Source organism: Chlamydotis macqueenii, chromosome 1 (genome assembly GCF_036417535.1).
Source record: "Chlamydotis macqueenii isolate bChlMac1 chromosome 1, bChlMac1.mat, whole genome shotgun sequence".
In the NCBI taxonomy this organism is placed as follows: Eukaryota; Metazoa; Chordata; class Aves; order Otidiformes; family Otididae; genus Chlamydotis; species Chlamydotis macqueenii.
Window position 1 is genome coordinate 34,649,694 of NC_141556.1, and position 16,109 is coordinate 34,665,802.

At 37.2% G+C, this 16,109-nt stretch overlaps 1 protein-coding gene across 1 annotated transcript in view; it reads right to left on the reverse strand.

Annotated features, from left to right (window-relative positions):
- LRIG3 (leucine rich repeats and immunoglobulin like domains 3) overlaps positions 1–16,109 on the reverse strand; it is a 44,062-nt gene that overhangs the window by 15,690 nt on the left and 12,263 nt on the right. Inside the window, exons 4-11 of the mRNA XM_086740025.1 lie at positions 8,162–8,296; positions 7,374–7,517; positions 5,035–5,178; positions 4,596–4,739; positions 4,025–4,168; positions 2,573–2,653; positions 1,828–1,899; positions 1,387–1,458 (exon numbers count right to left, since the gene is read on the reverse strand). Coding sequence (XP_086596151.1) covers positions 1,387–1,458; positions 1,828–1,899; positions 2,573–2,653; positions 4,025–4,168; positions 4,596–4,739; positions 5,035–5,178; positions 7,374–7,517; positions 8,162–8,296 — 936 coding nt within the window. The remainder of the gene's footprint in view (positions 1–1,386; positions 1,459–1,827; positions 1,900–2,572; positions 2,654–4,024; positions 4,169–4,595; positions 4,740–5,034; positions 5,179–7,373; positions 7,518–8,161; positions 8,297–16,109) is intronic.

Sequence of the window (16,109 nt, forward strand, 5' to 3'; positions counted from 1 at the left end):
CTTGCAGCATCTTACACCTCCTGGAGGTGTTAACATGTCATTGTCATTCCATCACATTTGATCGCTCTTCAAATCACCTGTATCAATCCCTAATCAGCACTGAGCTCCCATCACTTCTCTTGCGCCAAATCTAGCAACTGCCCTGCAGCTGACTGAGTGAGTTCAGTAAACTAAACAAGCAATACAAACAGATCCAACTCAAGGAAGAGGAAAGGCAGAAAACACCCGGCTATGGGTAGAAGCATGGCTGCTGCTTTCTAGAGCAGCTGTAGCTACGCCAGGATATGGGTAACATCAAACTGAACTTCAAATGAATCAAATACTGTATAGACGGTCAAGAAAGAAGTATTTTGCAGTGTGAACAATCATACACTGGAACAACCTTCCCAGGGATGTGGTGCAGTCCCCAGCACTGGATGTTTTCAAGACACAACTGGTCAGGATACTAGATAATCTCATCTACACTCCCTTTTCCAGAAAAGGTTGGACTAGGTGACCTTTTGAGGTCCCTTCCAATCTGGGCTGTTCTATGATTCTATGAAATACGCAAGACTCCTCATTATTTTCTCTATGCCACCCAGCACAGAGTAATACCATAAAATGAAGTAGAGACCCAGCTGCTAGAGCGATACTTGACAGTAGTCTGGACAACACAAATGAAAAGCTCCAGACAAGCTTCAGGTAGTTTCTACTCATAATGAGAGCAGTACCTTCTTGTTTTTTAGTTTCTTGACAGATTATCCACAGAGCAGCTCAGGACAACAGATCTGACTACAGAAGGTTGATACGAATAGAGGAGACATAAGATATATGCAAGAGGAAGAATTAGCTGTGCTCAAAACACGGGGAACAGTGACAGAAAAAGAGGGTAAGAGGTCAAAAAAACCCTCAAAAACTCCCTGGAAGAATACAATCTTCCCAGTGACCGCTTCATGACTTCTCTGAAGATCTGCCCCTTTGCTACTACAGGATGGAAGGACCCAATTACAAGCACTGACAACCAGGTCTTTACAGAAGAATTATTGCACTGCATTTCACTGGTCCAGTAAGCTTTAGCTCAGTGAGAGCACTGCTGATCTTACAGCACATTACATCAAAGTCTCTCTTATCTAATATCTATTAGAGATTAGCCCATTTAAAATAAGCACTCTAGACACCAAATGTAGCAGAAAATGAACGCCTCCTTTCCTACACTATCTCACTTAAGCACAGTCATCACATAAAAAACAAAAAACCCAAAACATTTGACATAGCCTTTTTAAGTGACTTCAGAGATTACAGTGGGAGTTTATGACTGCATCAGGCAACATCTTACAAGGCTTTTATTTATATATTTATATGGATATAGATATTTAACAGATGTGATGTCTTTATACAGAAACTTACAATTCTTTGAGTTTCTTCATTTGTGAAAATGCATTTCCTTGAACTGACATAATTGCATTATTACTTAGATCTCTAGGAAAAAAACCAAAGAAAAATAACATTAGAGGAAAGAGTGATTTATTAAAGTGAATGAATTTAGGACTCAAGGAATAGTTTGCTACCTTAGTGATAAACAAAGGATCCTCTATCTTAAAAACTAAAGAGATAGGATTAAAATGTTTTATAGCACCTTTAATACTGAACACTTTCTGCATTAATTCCAAAATTCATATTCAGCATAACTCCAAAATAAAAGAACCTTTTCAAGATTGCAGTGGCCACCAGGGTAAGTGTATTTCATTCAAGTCATAAGTAAAGCTTGTTAGTCCTACTTTCATTTCAATTAGTATCAAAATTCATTTCTTCCAATGTTGGGTTAAAATGTGAATTTCTACTACTTACAGATGTTCAAGTGCATCCAAGCCAGAAAATGCTTTCTTTGTAATGGATCTAATCCTGTTTCCTTGGAGTACCCTGAAAAATATAAGTACATGATGCAAAAAGAGATGCAATAAAATGGAAGCATTTTTTGAGATGAACAACTGCATTTTTGGCATTTATTTCTAAACTGTGACTAATATTCACTACTCAGCCTTTCCCAATGCAGCAAAATGTTTCACCTCTGAAAGATACTCATTTATTCCCCTTGAGTAAGTATCTAGATTCTACAATTATTTCAGAAGACATTTAATGTGTACAGTTCAGTGATAAGGATTATTCTAAACGTATACACAAAAGCATCTGTTTATTTCATAGATGTGCATTAAAAAATATCAATGCAATGAAGCCAGTTCCACCGGATGCTGTGTTACTTTATCAAAGTATATCCCTGTCACTATGCCTTTGTCATATAATGCACTTATTACTTCCTGTTATGGGAAACTGTCATTATTTGAGAAATTTTTCCATAAATACTAGTAATATTTAAAATATTTCAGATTAGTTTGACTTGAAAAATCTGGAATTTCTTTTACAGAAATGGAGCATTTTATAGATAAAAAAATGGTAAGGAATAAAAAAAATAATCATTTCACAGCTATGGAAAATATAACATAATTAAGTGTTGGGCTTGTCCCTTGAAACACATATAATCTAAGCTAATTTTTTTTAAGGAATGATGAGATACAAATATTGTAGCAATACTCACAGCTTCCTAAGTTTATCTAGGCCAGAGAAGGCACCATTCATATCTTCAATAGTCCATGATATTTCATTGTTTTTCAGGTCTCTGTTTAAGCGGGGAGAGGAAAACAAAACACAAGAGCTATTAAAAAGAACAAGGTACGTACTTATTCAAGAGTATGTATTATTAAAAAAAAAAAATTTCTAAACCAGCTTTCTGGTAGGTTGTTTTTTGTTTGTTTTAGGGTTTTTGTTTGGTTTTTTTTAAGATAAGCTTTTCTTGATTAGCTACTTCATTTCTAGTTTTACTGAGAGACTTTGCAGACTACTAGACTTTTTTCACTGGTAATTAAAAAGATCACAAACTCAACAATTTCAAGAATCATTGGAAAACAAACCCACATTCTCCTACAAGGGTATTCAGATACAGGACTATCATAAGAGGAGCAGCAGCAGCAGCACAGGAAGGGAAAGGATCAACTGTTCCCCTTTGAAACAAAATACACTGATACCTTTGTAAGTTCATAATATTAACACACAGAGAACACAGAGATTTATTTATAAGTGAATCACTTTTACATCCTACAATATCCACAACACTAGCTTAATTAACTCTGAAGCATAAAGAGATAAGAGATTTGTGAAAAGAATGGTGTGTCAACAAGGAATCAACAGGGTAGGACTAGAGAAGGGAAAAAAAACCTAGGAGGAAAAGTCTAACACTTAATTCCTAGACACCTCACAAGTCTCTGACTTCCTCTCTTTATGATCTGTATCTCTCTGTATACTTAAAAAACACAGCATACATCCCTCTGAATTGCATCTCTCATAGATGCCTGAAGTGTGAATATGTGAGCAAACCCCTGAAAAGTACTATGTTAGCACCCTTTTCAAAGCCTAGAAGGAAAGGCAATCATTGCATTCATCTAGCTGACAGATGGGTCAATGGTATGCAACTGGAATGTTTTAATGAAGCAGAATATATGTATATCAGTTTACTTCTTTTTTTCCTCTTCTATTAAGAAATGCTATTTCAAAAAATGCTTAAAGCAATTTCTCAGATATGAAAAGTATCAGTACCCATAGCAATACAGTTCTGAATTTTGTCTTCTTATTTCTAACACAAGGGAAAATGTTGATTCAGTTAAGACACAACTATGATCCAGATCCCTAAAGCTGTGGGTAGCAGTGCTGCTTGCTGCCTTCGAATGGAAACATGCCTTTCCCATAATAATGCTACTGAAAAGTCGTATCATAGCTACCACCATCCATTGTGCACAGCCATAATGAAAGAGGAAGCACCCCCTCTCCCAATTATTCAGAAAAGGAATCCTACTGTAAGAAAAACATATGCTGGTCTTGGAAAGTTAACAAAAGGTTCTTGTACCTCGCATAAGTTAAAAGAAATAAATAAATTTATAAACACTGAAAGGTTTTCTTAAGTTTTTTGACCTTAAAAATGAGTTTGTCAACTTACAAAGTCTGTAGACTGGAAAGTCCCCGGAAGGCACAATCAGCAATGTAATTTACTTTGTTGTTTCCAATGTACAGTCCAACCAGCACGCTTAAACCAACGAAGCTTGAATCATCTAACCTTGCTAAGTGATTGAATGTCAAATCTCTGCATATTCAAGAAAAAAAAAAAAACCAACATATTTTAATGTTTATGCTGCAGTGCTTACTGCTCAGTTCAACCCAGGCGAATTTTCAGAAGGGGAGAAAGTTTTTTCGCTTACAACTATCACAAAACCTACTACACCATTTTTGATCACACAACTCGTGTATCGTTTCTAATAATTCACAAATTACTGAGAATAAGTTTATTTCATTTGAAAATGATTGTGTTACAGTCTTTGTACAACTGCCACAGTGAAATGAAGCAGTCACGGTTGGCTTCAACTTCTTTCAGCAAAATGTAACTGTCTCAGATACAAATAAGTTGTCACCTTGGAAACTTTGTTATGAAAAATTCACAGATCAGTGGTAAGAAGCTCATGCTTTGGCATGCACCCGGCTTTCAAAACTGGAATAGAATAAAAGCTACTTACAGCTCACTGAGTTTTTGGCAAAATTCCCAGGCATCAGGACTGATTCTGCTGATGGCATTTTGGCTGAGATGGAGTTGCTGCAACATCAGCAAGCCATAAAGCCAGCCTTTGGTTACCTCTGTTAAGTTGTTATGGTCCAGCTGCCTACAAACACACACAAACAGATAAAAGACATAAGGTTCAGAAACTCAGCGGCATGCGAGCTTTGCCACATCTGACTTCATGATACTGACTAGATAGCTGCAGCCTCTATTTACATTTAGAGTTGTATGGATGCATTCAGAATGTGCTGTCCTACACATTCACCAGTGACTGCTTGCTGCTTTTCAAACCACACTAGAACAATTTCATTCAAAGACATCTTTGAATTTTATCAAGCAATTCTATTCATTTTGCACAATTCTACTTAACATGTTATCAGCAGAATGTTGATACTTACAAGACTTCCATGTTGGTTAATCCCCAGAATGCACCATCCATGAGCCTGGTAACCCCATTTCTTTGCAGTTTTAATGATTTCAAAGCTGGAAGTCCTTGGAAAGTAAGCCCATCTATTTTTTTAATTTTGTTGCGATTCAGTTCCCTGCACCAATAAAATTTACAGTTAGAGTAGACTAACTTCACCTGCATGCCAACAACCTTTCTTCCCTCTCTGGAAACAAACTTTATTTAAATGCTTTTCTTGCACATAGAACAACAGAAACAAAACGTAATAAAAATAAAACATTTTACTTTAATACATTGTGTTTAACCATGCTAAGATAAGATCATTCTGCCTTTCTGATACTGAGGACAAATATGTGGTAGTTCCTTGATTTCCAGTATTAACAAATCCTTCTAGACCTAGAATGTCATGATTAGTCCTGTTCACAAATTCAAGAATGAAAGCAAGTTCCCGGTGTTTATCCAGCAGTAGAGCCATTAAGGTTAGCTTATAATTGCAATCAATAATCAGTCAGAAAGAAAAAGTTAAAATTTTTAGTTGTAATAACTAAACAAAATGAAATATCCTGGGTGATCCCTCTCTTTATTAATCTGGAGTCAAGCATTCATTACACATTCCTCCCTCATTCTCCACAACTAGTTACAAATAGGTCCTTCCCTCCTTCTCAAGTGGTTTTGGCACTCACCTTTCTGCCACTACACACTCCCTTTGTAGGTCAGAAGCTAGGACCCATGTGTATCCTGGAAGGGAGTTATAAGGCATAACTAGCTCAAGGGCAAGCTGCAGTGACAGTAGGACTCAATATTTTCTATTTTCCTGCTCTCCACAACACTTTGGTCCTTTTTAACTCTGAACCCTGCACCAACCCCAAGCAGCTTTCTGACTTTCTGAGCTATGTGAAAAGGAAAGTCTAGCCTCACACAGGCACAAAGAATAATGCTAACTGTTTTTGTAACAGTTAATTTTAAACTAGCTATCATTTGCTAAACTAACAGTTATATTTATTAGCAACAACTGGTATATAGTATAAAGAGACAGGATCAGATAACACTAAGAAAACGCCCTCATACAGCAATGAATGATCATCTGTCCCTTCAAGAAGATATCAAATCTATCAACCTGCATCCTACAAAACCAGCAAGAACCCTCTCCTTCCAAAACTTACTTCTTCATAGGAAGTAAAGGCCTAAATAAGTCCCTTTCCACAGTTATACCATAATTATTTTTCAGAATCTCAGTCTTGCAAGAATTCAGCTTTCCTCTCTGGTAGCCTGATACGAACCCTACCTGATAACAGATACCTGACACAGAACCCTGCTCCTCCTCCCATGTTTAAATGTGCATAAGCACTAAAGAACATTCAGTAAGAACCGCCTTCAGTTTTTCCCCACCCCTCCTCTGAACCCTTATTTCAGGTGATAATACAAATTCTTGACCTTCACTGCAGATTAGCTACCTAACATAAACTGGTCAGCCTGCCAATTAAGTTGTGAACGAGTAGAACTTTTTTAGACAAGAATATCACCAGCTTGCAAAATCTCAGTTGAATGTGAAGATCAGAAAGTCTACCACGATCGTTAACAAATCTTGACCTTTCCAGAATTGTTCTCACACTCTTCTACTGAGGCTTCAGTCAAACTCTTCCTGCATTCGTGTACAGACAGAGTCACTGTTTCCAGATGTGTCAAGCACCCTAATACTTCTCTGTTGTTATGACCTTTCACTTTCAAGGTTAACCTAAGAGAGTTTATAATTTTTAACCCCTGACTATCTAATGTGGAAAATAATTATTCAGGATTTGACAAAGTGCAGTCCTAGCTCATCCTCTTGCCAGCTTCCTGCACTCTAAGGTTTCCAGGAAAAAAAAATAAAATAAAAAGGAAAATGGTATTTTGACAGCATTGCATCAGTGAACTTGGTGAAGGTCTATTTACTCAAGCATACTGCTTATTATCTTACCTTCTGAAAGCAAATTCATTCCCTTCCACTGTGAAAGCACAAAATAAATAAGACTGCTGTAGTGAACTATGTAAGCTTACTTCACTTAGTATTCTTCCAATGCTTTCTTACTGCTACTACCCCTCCTCCAGCCTTCTCTTTTTTTGTTTTTCTTTTAATAAGCAAACATGATTTTAAACACAAAGACCATTCACATTTCACCAATATTTAAGACTAGTTCTGTTCAGTGCAAAGCTGCAGTTAGTAAGGGTTGTAGTAACATGTTTTCTGTGTCTGTCTCATTCTGCCTCTGGTTAAATTAAAGGCTAAAGTTCAAGCACTGCCAGTGCTTTGGAAAACCTGAAAACAATTAGTCAATTGTAGGTTGCACTTACAGGTGCTGCAGATGGGAGAGTTTAAACATCTTTTGAGGGATTGCTGAAATTTTGTTCCTGTTCAGTTTCAATACTTGAAGTGTGGTAGACAAATTATCAAAGGTACCAGGCTCCATGGAGGTTATTCGGTTACTATTAATGTACCTGTTGAAACAATGTCTAGAAGGTTAAATTTACAGTCATTTAATAAATTCTTAATGCCAAGTAGAGAAACACAAAGCTCTTGGGCTGCCTACTCCTTGATAAATGGAATTTCATTTATGATATTAGTAAGAGCTCTTGACAGCTCAGTCTATGGTCAAATAGTATTTCACCACCACCATTTTGCTTTACTCTGCAGGAGTGTATTATTGGCAGAAGATAGCATGTTGCAACCCCATTACTTTATTCTCACACAGTATAGCTCTGGCATTGCAGTATTACTGAATAAGGATTAAGGCAGATTCAAAAAAAAGTCCACTAAACTCCTTGTAACTCAAGATTAGCCCAACCACGGGGAAATTAAGTTCATTTTCTTACATAATTATTTGTCTCGAGAGACACATCTATTTGTTTTATCTCAAGATAATGACCTTCACTTTTTATAAAGTGAAGCATCTCATTGCAACAAGTCACGTACTCAGGTTAGCAGCTTATGTTAAACTCAACAGGTGAAAGTAGGAATACTTAATGCACGTCTAATTGAAAGATTTAGTACCTTAACAAACAGTTGCCAATCTAAGTTTTCCAACAAGTTTTTTGAAAGCAACCTGAAAGAAAAAAAAAAAGTAATACTAAGTTTTACTTACAGATACTTGAGCTGTAATGATGGAAATGATGACACTTTTAGCTCTGATATGTTGTTGTTGCTCAAGTCCAAAGTTTCTAGATTCTGAAACGGCTTCAGATGCTCAGACAAGATGTTGGCAATCTTGTTACTGGTCCTGAAATTTAAGGACACTAGGCTGTCATTTCCAGAGTAAACACTTGTTAAGTACACATGACTCTGATGAAAGTTAGTTAATTTCCCCACTTGAAAATAATTTACAGTTCAAGAAAACCAATAAAGTATGCTCTCTAGACATAACATTCATTTCTAGCCATCCCAAATCTCAAATTGGAATGCTCTAAATAGATGTGTTAATCAACATTTCTTAAAACACATTCACTGCAAACAAGATGAAAAAAAATGCATTATAATCCAATTACTGCAATTAATGACTTTTTAAAGAAAGATGTAAAACTCCACAATTATCTATTTCTGAATGGTAGAAATATCTAGTATTTGTATTGAACAGTACGTCACAGTACCTTAATGAAATCAGATTAAAATTTTCTATTTTAACCTAATTAACATGATAGTAGCTAGACGTTGTGTTTTGTTTTTTGAAAACTCCTACTGCATGAAAATCAGACTGAATTTCCATAAAAACAGAGCTAGATTAGAGAAGATGGATGACAGTGCGCCCTCTCAGAAAGACATTCTATAATTTTGCGATTACATCTATAGAATTTTCTACTGAGTTTGCAAAGAATAAAATTTGTGCTTATCACAGCTCATTACAGAGGTTCTGGACTTCATGTCTGGTCGAACCTTAGCTAAGCATCACAATCAGTTCCACAAAAAAAAGTTCTGCAACTGTTTAAAAAGACATGGGTATCCTAGTCTACTATAAGGAATACCCCTTCTTTCACCTCTAATGAAATGTACTTTTCTGAGCGATCACACTTCATGTCCACACCCAGCAACCTACCAGTTTTTCCATCCTGGTTGCATAATGAACAGAATCACACAGGCATATCAGCAACATTAACAGAGTTATTTGTTTGGGGCTAACAGTACACAGGGGAAAGCAGATCACAACCAATTAAATGAACGTAACCCAAAATGATCCTTGTTACCTTGGGAAGTTCAAGTCAGTTCTGGCTGTGGTACATTCTGTACCTAGTATGATGAATGATCAAAATTTTACGGGCTCTCTCCAGCTCCTACAGATTGCAGGCAAAGGCAATTTCAGTAACACTATCAACAAGAATGTTGATTCTGGAAGGTGTTCGCCTTTATTGGAAATACTTGCTCTGGATCAAATAGTAGGCTACACATTTTGGACAGCATGGACAATCCTCACATATTCAAGAAGCGTAGGGAGATTATTGCTGAAGACAAAAGAGTCCTGACTGAAAAACTGAACCAGAAGCCAGATTAATGGGCCTTCTGACCACATGTGGGAACGGGTAAGTGACCCTGCAGCCCCTCCAATGCTGCGCTTGTATCGTCTTTCATTCCTCAGGCTGTCTGGTAGAGGTACACTGCATTTTTTTAACTCTTAGCTGAAAGTATTTATAATAAATGGAAACAAATTACTTTAATAAAAAACAACAACAAACACCACCACCATGTGTCAGTTCCACTGGCCAAGTAACACTGCAAGTTAGATAACAGGTCATAGAGCCTTGCCTTTATGCATTAGTTTGTTTATAAGGTAATTACTAACAAGGTATTAAAACTGCCAATTACTTGAGTGATGAATAAAATTTTCCTTGCAGTAAAAGTGTGCTCCAGCAGAAGCCAGCAATTTCCTGAACTGCACGCCTCCTAAACTGCAGTGTGAAAGTGTTCAGTTATAGAGACGGCTTACACAGTGCCGTCTTTGTGTCAGCACTGCTCCTTAAAACAGAAATTCCTCACAACTGGCAGGATAATAGCCCCTGTATTACAAAGTTTAGTTGGACCAAATGGAACCGAATAAAACTCTTACACAGCCTTCAGATTAGCACTTAAACTAACTGGCAAATTACTTGACACAGACCAGGTTACAACAAAAACAAACAAACAAAAAAGCGCAGCTTGTTTGTTTCAGGGAACGTTTTTCTTTTTCGGACATGGTAAGGTCATACTGTGGGGAGAAAGCAACTTCTTTTGTTCATTGAAGCAGTTACACATCAAAGTCCTAATCCATCTCACAATGAAAATCAAACCAGCCCTCACTGCACCTTCCTGCTTACTCGTATTTGTAGAAGCTACGCAAATGCAAAATATCTGAATGGTTCACTCCTTATTGAGTCAACCTCCTAGTCCAGCTTTCTCTTTTTAAAAAAAAAAAAAAAAAAAAAAATCAATGCCATAATTCATACCTGGAAGGAGATTATGCAGCACTGAACATATCCAAATAGTTCTACTTTAAGGCTCAACTTTAGTTAAAATAAAAAACTTCAATTCTAATTTGATGTTTCTTCACAATCATCACTCAAATCAAATAAAAACAATGTATCAGATTCCTCATAACTGCCAAACCACCAACAAAATTAGTCTAGAAGGACGTGTTTGAAAGTGCAAGCCGATCTAACTGTCAAGGCAGAATCAAACAATATCCTTTGTGTCAACACAATGACACACAAGTTTGTTCACTGGAGGGGAAGAGAGAAAACAAACAACACAAAAAAAACCCCAACTTCCCAGTGAAGTGGTGTTATTACTGTGCTCAGACAAAACGGACCTGCACACACATTGGTTTCGTTTCACAGACCCTCAAGGGGAGATCAGAGCAACAGAGATCCCCTGCAACAAGAGAACCAGCGCATCGAGTTCTCACAAAAGCAGACCTGCAGCAATTTGATCACAATTTCTTCATGTGCAAGGAAGAACAACACACTGCAGCTTCCTTACAACTTCTCCTGTTACCGCTAAAGCGGTGGGAGCACCAAGGAACAGAGTAAACCACCCAAAATACTTGCATGAATTTGAATATGCCTTTTGCAATTTGAGGGCCTGTACCTTGACTTGCACGGGGGCGGGGGTAGGGGGGATGGGACAAAAAAACCCTACAACGACGCAAGAGCATATGCAGACTTATTTAATTATTTTTACACAACCTTGTGTGAATACCAGCTTAAGATAGAATATCATTTTTTCATCACGGGTATGAGAAACTTTAGCTTTCCCTCTCAGCATTCACGACTTCAACCACACCACTAGGCCAAAACATCTATAACAGCCCTATCAATCATGATCTCAAGATTCATTCTATACAAACAACAGCTACAACATATTGACTTGTACTTTTCTTGCCTCTGAGGAAACATAAAGCAGTACAGCAACTTCTGTATCCATTTTGTCAAGGATCTAGTTAACATCATTTAGAAATAATACTTATGTGCTGAAGAAAACACTAATTTTTAAAGATCTGATATAGTACAACTCTTGATAAAGATTGTCAATATGTAATGTTTCCTACCAAAGAGAAATATCTGCGCTAGTTTTGTTACTCTGTAACATGGAAACCCTAACTCAGAAACAGATTAAGATCTGAAGTCCTACCTTTTGTTTCTATTCAAAATTTCAGCACAGAAAGAAAAATACTCTTGTAATTCCTTCTCCAGCAAAACTCTTTCTTCCAGGTAGATCTTGATCTGCTGTGTTTTGAGAGCCTCTTAGTCTTGTCTTACACCATGATCCTGAGAAGGAGCATGTGTAAGGAGCCTGGAGGTGGAGCATCCGGGTAAAAAACAACTTGTCTAGAAAGACAATTTTGGAAAGCTGTGCCTGTGCAGCCTGTTCTCCAAAGGTGTTAGATGTAAAATAACTGGTTTAACACCTGGGTGATTCCAGACTAAGAATCTCCCCCTTGTAAGCCCTGAGATGCAGGGTGTATTGAATTTGCCTCACAAACAGGCAAATGAAATCATAAGAGTCTCTCGCGAGAGACTAAAAGGATATGTAAAGAGAAAAAGGTACTCTGTTAGGGCTAGTTAGATCTTTCTGAGCAGTGCTAAAGCCAAGACACTAGGGTTCATAGATGTTTAGTTTGACCATCTTGTGTTTACATGGCTTCCAGATTAGAGCTGGCTTGGAGGCAGCCATATCAGAGTACAGGCACAGCAGACGTGACTGTCCACATCTAAGCACGTACCGGGTGGTCTCCATTACGTGCCACTACAGTTCACAGCCTCCTTTTTCACATTTCCTCAAATCTTTGCGGTTTTCTTCTTCACCTGTTTTTCCCTCCAGTCACTGACATCATACAACTCCTGGTATATCATCTATTGTTTCTTGCACTCCCACTCCTGCTCTCCCAATCTCCTTTCTTGTAAGAAACATTGTCAAGACACTGAGTAAAAGAAGGTTTAAGCGAAAAAAAAAAAATTAATTGATGGTAAAGATGAAAGATCAGGACTGTAATAAACTTCCTCAGAAAGTGCTGGAAGACAAATGCTTTGTGGCTTTTAGGATAAGGCTGGACAACTTTAAGGAGCACACATCAGAAGAAAGTCGCAGTAACTCCTTCAAGAAGAAAGAGACAAAAAAGATTTTTGTTTTCCTTTGATTTCTACTATTTGATTACTGAAGTTAGCCAGACTGTAATGAACAATTACATCATTTAAAATATTGTAATTATAGTTTCAAGCTGAACACTACCCTTACAAAAAAATCACCTGATACAAATGGGACTAGGTGCTCTTCTCACCATTAGACACTCAACTGCACTGAACTTAGAACTTCAGTTCTTTAAATCTTTGCAGCTGTTACATACAGAAATATTTGAAATGAAGTTGTTTTTCTCCAACACGAAGATGCCAGAAACAGAGCCAGGATTCTGGCTCACTTCCAGTCCTACTGTTAGGTCTACAAGTCTGATGTCTCCTTCACACACAGGCTTCTCATGTTCCTTGTGGCAAGCAGTTGTTCTTTCTTTTGAAGGTCTCCTTCATTCCACGATCCATGCCTGTCATTGCTCTTTCAATCCAGACGTCAGCAAGTCTCTGTTCTTATTTTTTATGCTTTTTGTGGAATACAGGCATAAAGCAGAAAATGAAAGCAGGCTACTGATACCCTATCCAAAACTTGAGACCAAAGGTTTATTGATTCCCAAACCAAACAAACTGGGAAAAGGGGAAGAGAAAGATGCAGAATGAAACAACTCTGGGACCAGAGTCGGTTTAATCATCTAAAAGACAGAGGCAAATTCAAACTTTCAAACATATTATACTTCCAGAACAATTCTCTCCAGTCATAGTACCAATATGTAATTAAGTAAACTTCCTTCAAAAACTCTCTTCTTGATACTCTGGAGTCTGTTTCTCACTCCACTTTCTGGCCTCTCCAAAATAACCACAAGTTATTTAGCATGTGATAGCCAACTGAATGTGTAAGTTCATCACTTTATTTTAATGATGGGCAACAAAAAGCAATGCAGCTATTTCAGCACAAGCTGAACCCATTGCAGACTTGGTGTGCTCTATGACTACTAGTTAATGCTAAAATCTTAGACAATTATAATTACAACCTAGATGAAACCCAGCATAGTGCCCTCCAGGATTACAAATCATCTTTCTAATCGGTTGTACGGACTCTAAGTAAAAACACCTATCCTTTATCATTACAGAGCCAACTCACCCTTTTGGAGGGTGCAGACCAAAGTCTAGGCACTTCAGACTCCACACTGTTCCAGATCTACTACTAATCTCAACCATTAGCACAAACTGAGGGATGTTCTCCTATCCACTTCTATTTCACTCAGGGCACTGAGTAATCACATTCTCTACTCTACTGCAATAATCACCTACCACTTCTCTAAGATATAACCCACATACTTATGCCTGACCTCTTAATTTCAGTCTGATTTCTCTCATTCTCCATCTGTATGCCCTACAACTCAGCACCTCCTCCTTTTCTAAAAATTCCTACCGTTCTTTCATTTTGTCACACTGGAAGTGCTCTCTATTTTTCTAATCCATTATTATTCTTTTTAATTTATCTTTTTCTTTAACACTGTTGATCAGAAAATCATGCCAGTCTTTTCAATTGCAAATGGCTCATAAAATTGCATTCTTTTCCATTCTCATTGCAAAAGCATTCATCCAGGTACTCACTATATATTTTTGCTACAACAAACTCTGGGTTTCTACATATTTCTTCCCTTTCCCATCATTCAGTATAAATTGCTGCCATAAAAATCTAGTTTCCATGTCTGCAAGTCTGACTAAGACAGGTTCTTTTTCAAATTCCTTCATTTACTTCCTCTTAGTCGCCACACCAAATGTCAAAGACTGTAAGAACAAATTCCAGTAAGTTTCCTCACTCTAGCTTTTTGCTCGCAACTTCAGCCCAAGTCACACATGGTTTACCACCACACTCATTTTTAGGACTTTCTCCAAGTAGCCTTATGCCTGAAGCCCAGCCTGGCATTCCTCTATCCTTTCTTTCAATCCTTCTTCAAAACAAACTCTTCCAGGCAGCATCCAAATCTTAATCCTTCCCATAATAAAGTGGTAGCTGAAGAGATGACAAGGATGTGAAATATTTGACCAACATTTTCTTAATATTGGGAGCCAGACTTCAGTTTAGTATGTTAGCTTTATAAACACACAATACCGCTTTCTCTGGCAAGCGTAGTAGTCAAAGGCATCCACTCGTACTGAATGTAAGCTTTCATTTTCAGGAGTTGCGTCTTGTGACTGAAGCCTTCTAAATGCTAACTGAGACAGCCTTCTCCTGGATTTTACCCACAGCTTCCACTCGCAGCCTACTGTGAGATGACAAAGACGCAGATTTCTCATACCTACACCTATTCCAAATAATCTTGCAAGCAGAGATTATGAAAAAAACCTTCTGTCTTTACAGAAGACCCTTCACAAGAGTTTTCCTCATTAAGATAGTGTCACACAGTGCAAACTATCTCTTCTTTCCACACTGCCAGCTGGGACAAACGCATAATCTATTTTGCATGTTTGGTTCAAGTACTTGAATTTTACTTCTCAATATGACTATCTAAAGCATGATCTGGGATGCCTATTATCACAAAACATATCCAAATATACTCTTCCACATTTTAAACAGAAATGGACACACAATACTAAAATAAAATCCTTTCTAAATTGTATAAGGGATTAATCATTACTTTTCCTCAGTAATTAAGTTAGTGCATAAAGTTAGACAGGCAACAACAGTGCACGGACAAATTTTGGAAGATTATCTTTTTGGCATTTTTTTTTTTTTAAACCAAGAATGAAAATCAGTATATGCTGTATTATATGCTGTATTATTACAAATCTTCAGTCACAAGCTTAGCATTTTGTTTAGCAAAGATCTATAAGTCACTTCAACTTAAGAGTTAAGTCTACTTAGTTTTAAGAGCTATAAAAAAAAAAAAAAAACCAACCTTTTTCAGATTACATATCTAAGTTAGGTAGCATGAACAATCCCATTCACCCTGAAAGTCCTGTAAGTAAAGGTACTGACGTTGAAGTATCATAAGTTCCACATACTGAAGGTTTTTATCACATTTGATTTAGCTCTGTCTACGCTGCCTGATAGTGCAATGCTTGACCAATCTCAAGAAACAACCACACTGGATCAAGGTCTTTCATCAATGGGATTTTATTCAGATTGAAGCAAAGCATGCTGTTCACTGAAAAAAATTTACTGATGACTGAAAGCAGGATTAATGAGCAACTAAGCAAGGTAGCAGGAAGGAGGTAATACGGGAAGACAAAAAGCCAAACCCGGGCTCTTCTGATAAGCTCTAAAATTTTACAATTAAGTCATTTATGAAGCTTAGCATACGCTAAAACTTGGAGATCTTCTACAATAAATTTGCCGCTGCGTGGCTTAGATGAGCAACAAGTAGAATCTCCCATTCAGAGCACAGACTACCATCTGGATCTGAAAAAAAAAACTTTTTAGGCATTCCCATTTTGTTTGTTTAAAGTGATCAAAAAAATATTTTTTTTTTTTTAAACAATGATGGCTTAGGTAAT